At 47.0% G+C, this 10,495-nt stretch overlaps 1 protein-coding gene across 1 annotated transcript; it reads right to left on the bottom strand.

Annotated features, from left to right (window-relative positions):
- Positions 1 to 747: 747 nt before the first annotated feature.
- Positions 748 to 1,524, bottom strand: LOC132388865 (GPI-linked NAD(P)(+)--arginine ADP-ribosyltransferase 1-like). Its single transcript, XM_059961294.1, has one exon. The coding sequence runs from the start codon at positions 1,522 to 1,524 to the stop codon at positions 748 to 750; it is 777 nt and encodes a 258-aa protein (XP_059817277.1).
- Between the last annotated feature and the right edge of the window lie 8,971 nt (positions 1,525 to 10,495).

The following is a 10,495-nucleotide window of genomic DNA, read 5'->3' as shown; positions in this document are numbered from 1 at the left end:
CAGAGGTGATTTTTAAGGATGTTGGCTCGATTAGAGAGCGTGCCTCATGAGAATGGGTTGAGAGAATTTGGTCTTTTCTCCTTGGAGCGACGGAGAATGAGAAGTGATGCGATAGAGGTGTCTGAGATGATGAGAGGCATTGATCGTGTGGATAGTCGGTGGCTTTTCCCCCAGGGTCCAAATGGCTAACACGTGGGGGCATAGTCTTAAGGTGCTTGGAAGTAGGTACAGAGGCGATGTCAGTGAGTGGTGGGTGCGTGGAACGCACAGCCGTCGACAATGGTAGAAGCGAATGCAATAGGATCCTTTATGAGTCTAATCTTGACCAACTGGGGTTTCGAATGATATATTGCTCGTCCAGAACTATTAATTTTCCCACGGAAGAGGCTGCAGATGCATTCTTAATTGTGCAGAATTCTGAGGGACACAGATGGAATGGGACACACCGCCGCCATATCAAAGAATGCTGGACAAATGAAAGAGTGAAAGAAGGAAGAAGAACGATAGAGACAGTCCGCAGGAAGAGTGGAAGAATCTGCTAACTGATGCACCTGTCGTTAGATAAACAAAAACAAAAAAAAAACAAAATCTGACAAATGATTTGGGACAGGAAATGTTCTAATATTATTTGCTCTACGTGGAAGCTTCTCTTCATCAAATCCATTAGCTAACCCAGCCTCATTCTCCACAAGGTGCGTGGACCTTTGCTGAAGTGCGAACCGGAGACGTGAGCGTCCTATCCGCACTTTACTGGGAAAGGTGAACCAAGGGCGCGAGGATGGACAACCACGCCATTGGGAAAATGGCGGTCCCCTCACACCGCAGCACAATCATCTCGCCTTCACTGCCCCTCTCTATCCTTACCGGGATCCCAGCCACCCCGTCCGTCTGGAGAGAAATATCAACTCCGTCAGGACGCGGTTCGTAACTCGTGATTTTGAACGCTTCATACGGCGGAATCAGAACCTCTTCTTCATCGGAGAAAAGCGAGTAATTTTGTACCTGGGCACCGTACTGAGAGAAAATTGTAAATACTGTTTTTGCGCCGAACATCTCGTTCCCTTTTGAGCGAGATGACGAAGCAAAATAACCAAATTTCATTCGAGATCCCACCTCACCAGAGGACCTTTTATGCATTCTTCTGTAGGTCGGCTGGGGTGTTTTACCCAAGTCCTCTCTCAGCTTCTCGATGGCAACGGAGAGAAGATACTGGTATCCTTTGTAATGAAATTCCTCCGCGTAGACGGAGTCGTTAGCCCCGTACATCCTCAGCGCCACATTGAACTGGCTATATAACTCGCTAGCAGAGGTATAGGCAATTATGGCCACCACGTGTTCTTCTTTGAGCCCCCGGGGCAATGGGACCTGGCTCAGCCGCGTGTCGTTTGCTCGCATGTACAGTGCCTCCGCCCACGCTTCGTCAAGCACAATATTAATTTCACGCTCCTTTGCGAGATATTCGGTGGCCAACATGTCGGACTCTTCGCTCTGGGTGTAGATGTAAGCGGCAGAATCATTCATCATGTTCAGCTGGATGACGTCATCCTCACTGCTCCAAGTGTCCATGTCTTCATCCCCCCGACCTGGAAACGGACAAAATTAGAATCAGTGTGCTACGTTATGCAGAACGGTTCACCGACCCAGAACGTTATTCACTTGACCATAAGAGATGGAAGGCGAAACACAGAGTTGTATACAATTATGAGTCTCATGAACAGCTTAGCTGTCCATAATCCTTTCCACGGGCTTGGTGTATCATGAGCTCGAGGGCTCGGGGTTGCGGGGGCGATTTAATAGGAAACTGTGTATTTACACCACATTGAACACGTTGCTAACTTAACTGGATGGGGTATCGGCACTGAGGATATATGAGAGACAGGTCGATGGACAGGGAGAGACGGAGTCCAGATTCGCCCTTACCAAAGGGGAGGAAGAGCTCCCCAACCCTTCGATAGCCTGCAGTCCCCCGGGGGAGTAGCGAAGCACCTGCTCAGCTCCCCGATCAATCTCACGCGAATTCGTGGGACAGGGTGAAGGACAGTAACGACTGGGGTGTGAAGTCACTGCCCAGAAGAATACTATTGCAAAAATGTCGACAACGATCATAGTCATGGTCGCATGATCGCCCGTATCAGACGACCCGACAAATTGGGAGAACATGAAATAAGAGAAGATATTTTTGGAGGGATGTGGAGCCAACTCCGACCGGCATCTTGGCCTTCAGGGTCGGTTGTTGCTGTGCCGTACTCCACTCGGGCTCCCTGACTCCAGTTGTGGGAGAGACTAATTTCGGGCACCCATCTGCAGCGAACCCATCTTCCAGCAGTTAACCAGTAGCTTCCGAGGCTTTCGTGATTCCGCTCTACGTCTGGACCCATCTTGCATGATTTTAATAGACCTGCTTCCACTGCTGTCTCCATCCGTGTGTTCCGGATGCTCACGCCGGTCTAGGTGAAGGATGGATCCATCAGGATCGCACTGCATCTCCTATCCAGAGATCTATGACCTCTAGTTTGTCTGCCTCTGGGATGGGGAAGGGTTTACTGCGGTCTATTCGAAAATCATATTCCTTTCTGAATAAGTTTCAAACATGTCCCTTTTTATCTCCCTCGTTCCAGGTTAAGCAAGCAAAAGGAGCGAGCCTTGCTGCCCCAGGCAATAACCTGGTGACTCCTTTCCCACGGGAACCAGTGCTCGTGCATCTTTCAAAAAGGTGTGGTCGGTATTAACGGAGAGCAAAGCAGCTGCTCAGCTCCACGATCATGGTCACGGGAATCCAGGGGATCAGGTGATGGATAGTCATTGCTGGGGTCACCCGACCTGGAAAGGCACCGCTCGGAAGAGTACAATGGCAAATCAATTCGTTAAGAAAAAAAAATCAAGGACCATCACAGTCATTGGAACATGATCGACTACTTCGCACGGCACGGCCATAATGAGCGAAAGAACTAAGGGAGCATATTTTTGGAGTGATGTGGACCAAACGCTGATCGGGACCAACTAAAGACCATCGAACATCTAAAGTTTATTCTCTCCTTAAGTGACTTCCGCCACTCTCTTCCCATCATGCTCTCCGGCGGTGCATTCCACGTACTCAACACGCGCAGGGTGATTTCTCTCGAAATGTCTTTCCTCATTCCCTAAACTTTTATAGTTACGACTTCCACCACTACTACTAGTAGTACTACTACTACCACTACTACTACTAGTAGTACTACTTGATTGGAGAAGCGTTTTTACGTAAGCGTATCAGAACGTAGTTAGGTTTCGAGGCCATTGTGAGTGGGTTTTAGCTCAGCACGTTCTATCAGAGTGACAACTGGAAATGAATCAGAAGCAGTTTATAGGAACCTTCCCCATCACAGTCCAACCGTTAACAGGGGGTAGAACCGCTGGACTCTGCTGCAAGCTTGGTCCATCCAGTCTGCCTCTCCCCCTCTCCTGCCGCTGAGAAAGGGCCCGACGCCCTTTTAATTTCGGGCTGATCAGTCACAGGGCAGATGGCGACGGCGAGCCTGACACCAAACTGAACTAAATTATTACATTCAGAATACACACTTACACGTGGCAGCAACAAGGATCAGAATCCATGAAATGGTTCGCGTTGTCTCCATTCTCCGAAAAAGGATTAACTCGTCCCTCGCGTCTGAAGCAGCAGTGATGGAATCGTCCTTTTCCTTCTTGATACAGCTACTGCCAAAGTGATTCTTCTTTTTCAGATGAGACCTGCGTTACAGTAACAAAGAAACGAAAGAATATCAGGGACAGTGTGCGTAATCAATAATTGTCCAATATCATTGAGTTCCCGGCCTCCCCCTCACTCCATTTCTCCCCCTCCCCGCCTCTTTAACCCACTACCTCTCTCTCTCTCTCTCTCTCTCTCTCTCTCTCTCTCTCTCTCTCTCTCTCTCTCTCTCTCTCTCTCTCTCTCTCTCTCTCTCTCTCTCTCTCTCTCTCTCTCTCTCTCTCTCTCTCTCTCTCTCTCTCTCTAGCAGCTCACATGTTAGGCAGTATCTATGGACCTAAAGGGTCAATGTTTCAGGCTGAAACCCTTCATCAAGATATTTTCCATGTGGTTTAACTTTGACACATTTTTATCAAGCAAAATATACTTTAGTCAAAAATAAAATTATGTGCAATAAACTATTCCATATCTCTCAATCCTTTACAAATGTTTTCATTACGGTCTTTACATTTCCACACATTTAGCCACCCACGTGACACTCTGTTGTTTCATATTTACATTCCATTGTTAAGGGGTAAACTCCACACATCCCTATGGCCGCGTTAGAGTACTATGTTGCAGAACACACAACAGTCCACGGAATTGAGGAGAGCCAATTCGCAGAGAGACCGCAGACTGTTGCAGTTTGAATTAGGTTGTTAACCTCGCTGATTTGAACTTTGCACATGTTGATTGGGACGCCCATACTGTAACCTAATGAGACAGCTTTTTTTTGTCAAATCCGATCAGTAAAAGTCTTTCATAGGTATGCAGAAGGCCCAACCAGAGAGGATGCGATGCTTGACCGGCTATTATGGAATAGGTGACAGAAATCTGAGCGGGGAAATTCTTTGCATCTAATGATTACAGTGCCATTGGTTTCAAGGTAAATTTGCAAAATGTTCGCTCTGGTTCGGAAGCTTGATTGAAGATGGCTGTACATTCAGACGCTGCAACCGCTCCATCACCGCGTGTAATACTAGATCAATGTCCTGTATGTATTTGCTATTTTCGGCAAAAGCTATTAAATCTTCTGTGCACATCAATTTCACCTCATTTCTGGACTGCAGAAAAGCTCCGCCGATTGGGCATACTGCGTACGCCATTTCCTGTTACAGAGAACCGCGGGTAATGCCGAGAAAAGAGGTGCAAAAGAGATCAAAAGCGGCAGAGGCGCGCTGAAATGAGAGAGGGACTCTGATCTGAGCCATTCAGTCACCTCTCCTATTGATCACACTGGGAAAAAATATCCGCCCATCTGAAAATCGACTGGACTACCTGCGCCCGAGACTGATGTTTTCAGGTGCCAAGTGATGTTTTCTCCAGTGCCAAGGAAGATCACCAGTAACCTGTCTAAATGACTATCGTCCGGTGGAATCAATCATTATGATGGAGCGCATTAAAACATTACTCCCGACTGCACTGGACCGTTTGCCGTTGGCGTCCAGCTCGAATGATCCACGGACGATGCAGCACACTCTGCCCTCCACTCCCTCCTGCCCCACCTGGAAAATGGGAACTCGTATGCCAGGCTTAATTTCATTGCTTCTCACGGCAGACAGTCAGCCATTCGTGTCTGGCGCGTCGTGTCAGGGTTGGTCTCCTTTCGGATTAACCTGGTCACAGTATGGACATTCCTGACCCGACCCTTTGCGTTTTTTTACGAGGTCGAGTGGCTAGCTCTGCACGGATGGAAAGCGTGCCCCGAAGGAGCGACTGGGCTGGAACCTGGGAGCCTTCGCTTCCGAAGACCGGCGCCGGTGCCACTGCGCCACCTGCTGGCTGCATGCCAGGCTGCTGTTCACAGACTGCAGTTCGGCGTTGAAAGCAATTCTATCCCAGAAACCGCTGGGGAAACTGTCCATAGTGGGTCTCAAGACCTTTCTCTGTAACTGTATCCTGGGCTTCTTAAAGGAAAGGCCACAGGCTGTCCGTGTGTGCAGCAAAGTCTCTCGACCGATTATACTGAACACTGGCTCTCCCCAAGACTGTATGCTCGTTCCGCTGCTGACGCCCGACTGTTTCGTAGGACTCTGCTCAAACTGCGTCATCAAGATAGAGGCAGTGGTTGGCCTTATCCACGACGGTGATATCCGGAGTACAGAGAGGAAATGGTGGGGGGGGGGGGCGGCGGCTGGTGGATCGGTGTGAGAGGAACAATCAGAGTCCGAATGTTGGGAAGATCAAGGAGGTACTTTATCGTCGACTTCAGGAAGGTGGCTATGAATCACCCTCCTTGGGAAATATATGGCTTCCCGTAGAGAGAGTGAAGTGAAGCAGGGTGATGGGAGATTACCATAACCTGGTCCCTCAATATCATCTCCCTGAACAAGAAGACACAACAGCGCCTCGATTTGCTAAGGAGATTGAGTCCAGCAAGGAGACCCCACCCTTCGTAACTGGATTTTGCAGCGGAAACATTGACATGGTTCTGACAAGCTGCATCGACATCTGGTCTGGGAACTGCCGACCATCGGACCGGAGGTCCCTACAAAGAACTGCGAGAGCAATTGACGGGATCACGGGGGTCTCCCGACCATCCATCAGGGAGGTTTATCAGGAGTGCTGCGTCATCCGGCCCTTAGTATTAGCAAAGATCCCAGACTTCCGACAGGCATCCTCTTTGATGTCCTACCATTAGGCAGGAGGCCTCGATGCATAAAATCAAGGATGTTCAGGATGGAGAAACATTTCACTCCTTCAGGTTATTTGGCTTCTGCACTCACTACCGCCTCAATGTTCAAGTGTACACCGATCAATCTATTGTTTACCCGACACAATTCAATTTATACAGTTTAATTTGCTTATTTATCCGCAATCCATATGTAACTTGTATCCTTACTTTCCTGTGTTCTTTGCACTAAACCAACTTTACACCCTTGGTCGGAGAAACGTTGTCTCGTTTGAAGGTATACATCTACATACAGAGGAATGCAAAAGGTTGGGCACCCCTGGTCAAAATTTCTGTTGCTGTGAATAGTTCAGTGAGTAGATGAACTGATCTCCAAAAGTCATAAGATTAAAGATGAAACATCATTTTCAACATTTTAAGCACGATTAATGTATTAAATATGTTTTGTTCAATTTTAGAGTAAAAAGAAAAAGGAGCACCATGCAAAAGATTGGGCGACCCAAGAGCTTTGAGATCTCAGGTAACTTTTACCAAGATCTTAGACCTTAATTAGATTGTTAGGGCTATGGCTTGCTCACTATCGTGGTTAGGAAAGGCCAGGTGATGCAAATTTCAAAGCTTTATAAATACCCTGACACCTCAAACCTTGTCCCAACAATCAGCAGCCATGGCCTCCTCTAGGCAGCTGGCTAGCACTCTGAAAATTAAAATAAATGACGCCCACAAAGCAGCAGAAGTCTATAAGAAGATAGCAAAGCGTTTTCAGTTAGCCGTTTCCTCAGTTCGTTATGTAATTAAGAAATGACAGTTAACAGGAACGGTGGAGGTCAATATGAGGTCTGGAAGCCAAGAAAACTTTCTGAGAGAACTGCTCGTACGATTGCTCAAAAGGCAAATCAAAACCCCGTTTGACAGCAAAAGACCTTCAGGAAGATTTAGCAGACTCTGGAGTGTTGGTGCACTGTTCTACTGTGCAGCGACACTTGCGCAAATATGACGTTCATGGAAGAGTCATCAGAAGAAAACCTTTCCTGCATCCTCACCACAAAATTCAGCGTCAGTGGTTTGCAAAGGAACATCTAAACAAGCCCGATGCGTTTTGGAAACAAGCCCTGTGGACTGATGAATTTCAGATAGAACTTTTTTTGCCGTAATGAGCAAAGGAATGTTTGGAGAAAATAAAGGTGCATAATTTCATGAAAAGAACACATCTCCAACTGTTAAGCACAGGAGTTGATCGATCACGCTTTGGGTTTGTGTTGCAGTCGGTGGCATGGGGAACATTTCACTGGCAGAGGGAAGAATGAATTCAATTAAATACCAGCAAATTCTGGACGCAAACATCACATAGTTTGTTAAGAAGCTGCGGATGGCTTCTACAACAGATAATGATCCTAAACTCACCTCAAAATCCACAATGGACGACCTCAAGCGGCGCAAGCTGATGGTTTTTCCATGGCCCTCACAGTCACAGTCACAGTCACAGACTTAAACATTATTGGAAATCTGTGGATAGACCTCAAAAGAGCAGTGCATGCAAGAAGGCACAAGAATCTCGCCAAGAATGGGCCAAAATCCCCCAAACAAGAATTGAAAGCCTTTGTACTGGCTACAGAAAGTGTTTACAAGCTATGATAGCTGCCAAAGGGGGTGTTATTAAGTACTGACCGTGCAGGGCGCCCAAACAGTTGCTTCGGGCCCTTTTCCATTTTTTGTTATTTTGAAACTGTAAAATATGGAAATAAAAAAGTAATCTTGCTTAAAATATTAAAGAAATGTGTCATCTTTAACTTCATGCCTTTTGGAAATCAGGTCACCTTTTACTCGCTTAGCTATTCACAGCAGCAGAAATTTTGATAAGAGGTGGACCAACTTTTGAATGCCACTGTAATGAAATGACAATAAACATCAATTGATTTCACTGAGTATTGATGGTATCAGATTGCATCTGCCCAGAGTGGATTGGGACATGCTGGTTTATGGCAAAAGGTGGGACAGGCTGGTTTATGGCAAAACAGGTACTTGGCATGTGGGAGGACAGCGATGACATCAATGCTTCTATGCGCGGATAAACAAAGAGATCTGGGAACACGGGTCCTGAATTCATTGGAAGCGGCGGTAAAGGAAGAGAAGACGTAAACAAAGCTTTTGGCAAGTTGGCCGTGATAAATCAAAGTACGCGCTTGGTGCAGCAGGTGGGACGTTACGTTTAAGATGTATAATACTGTGTTGAGGCCTATTTTGGAGTACTATCTGCAGTTTCATCGGTGAAGCTCTGGATAAGGGTAAGGGGGGTGCGGAAAGTGTTCACGTTGTTCTTTCGAACGTAGAAGATTGAAAGATTTGGTGGATCTTTACATAAGAGTAGGCAAATTAAGCATTTGCCTACTCCAGCTGAAATAAACTCGTCTATCATTCACATTCCTCTGCTCATTTCGGTTGACTGACTCTGTTGCCAGTGCGGGGGTGATTGCTGACTGTGATACCTCACGCGATTTTTGTCTCCTCGTTTGAGCCATATCCCGGAATCGGATGACAAGAAAGTTCCCGGGATTGGAGGATTTGAGTCATGTTGACATTCTGAACAGGTTAGGACAGTGTTCTTCGGAATCTACAAGACTGAGAGGAGATATGGTGGAGGTGTACACATTACACTTGGTCTAGATAGATTAAATGGAATCGGGGCACACGTAGTGCATGGGAGCCCGAGTTCAGCAGCTTACGACGAGATTGGATGGGTGCATGTATGGAGGCCACGGCCTCGGAGAAGGTCGATGGCAGTGGACAATTCAAGTGTTCCGTCACGGATGCTGTGGACCATATTCTTGTTTCCGTGCCATAATCTCCCATGACTCCATAAGGAATGCTGCGTAGAACATTAGACATAGGGGAAATGGTCGGCCATTATTCCATCGAGACTCTTTCTGTCTTTCCACCTTGGATGACCCACTACTCTCTTTTGCCCAGTTTTCCTGTATCCCCTGAGGAACCTATGTGAAATACTCAGATCACCGCTCATTCTCTCCAACTGTTTCAGAACATTTTGAACGTCAGAAATGCTCTGACATTTCTTCTTATTCGCAAGAGAATAAACCAAATCTGGTCAAAAGACGCCAAGTGCTGTCATATATCGTCAGAGTTACATCTTTGCCTTTGAATTCTAGTCCACCCGAAATGAATGACAACATTGCATTTCCCTTCCTGACCACAGTGCACGTCAAACCACCATGATTCCCATGTGTGAGGACTCCCACCTCCCTCTGCATCCGTGATTGATGGTTCCTCTCCCTCTGCTGAAAACAGACTACGCCTTTCTACCTCGTAACGAACCTGTCCAAACAAGTCCTTGTGCTCTATTACATCTGCCACAGATCTGCACAGGCTCCCAAACAGCCCTGTTGTTTGAAGCTGACTGCCTGCACCCCAAACAATCTCACTTACAGCGACAGATGCGTAAAAAGGGAGCGAAGGATCAGTGGTTATCCGCGGCGCACCAACCACAAAGTGTTAGTGTTCCAGCTGATACCGGCCGGAAAACGTTTCCGCGGGACCAACAGGCTGCGTGACAGCTTCTTCCACCAGACACTCACACTGATTAATTTACGCTGATACAACTGTATTTCTATGCCTTTTATCACTCTCCTTTTGTACAAACTATTGATTACAAATTACCATAAATTGCACTCTGCACACCCAGTCAGAGACGTAACCTAAAGATTTTTGAACTCGTCATGTATGTGAAAAATGTAAATTATAATATCAATACAATTCAATCATAAGTAACATCAGCAGTTCCGGCCCGTTAAGAGTAAAGTGTAATCATCCAGCATTTGCTCTCTCTCTCTCTCTCTCTCTCTCTCTCTCTCTCTCTCTCTCTCGCTCTCTCTCTCTCTCTCCCTCTCTCTCTCTCTCTCTCTCTCTCTCTCTCTCTCTCTCTCTCTCTCTCTCTCTCTCTAACTCTTCTCTCTCTCTCTCTTCTCTCTCTCTCTCTCTCACTCTCTCTCCCTCTCTCTCTCTCTCACTCTCTCTCTCTCTCTCTCTCTCACTCTCTCTCCCTCTCTCTCTCTCTCTCTCTCTCTCTCTCTCCCTTTCTCATCTCTCTCTCTCCCCCCCAACACCCCGTCCCCCGCAGAGGGGCG

The sequence above is a fragment of the Hypanus sabinus genome, unplaced genomic scaffold (assembly GCF_030144855.1).
Source record: "Hypanus sabinus isolate sHypSab1 unplaced genomic scaffold, sHypSab1.hap1 scaffold_43, whole genome shotgun sequence".
Taxonomy (NCBI): Eukaryota; Metazoa; Chordata; class Chondrichthyes; order Myliobatiformes; family Dasyatidae; genus Hypanus; species Hypanus sabinus.
The sequence above is the reverse complement of the archived record's forward strand: the minus strand, read 5'-3'. Positions and strand labels throughout refer to the sequence as shown.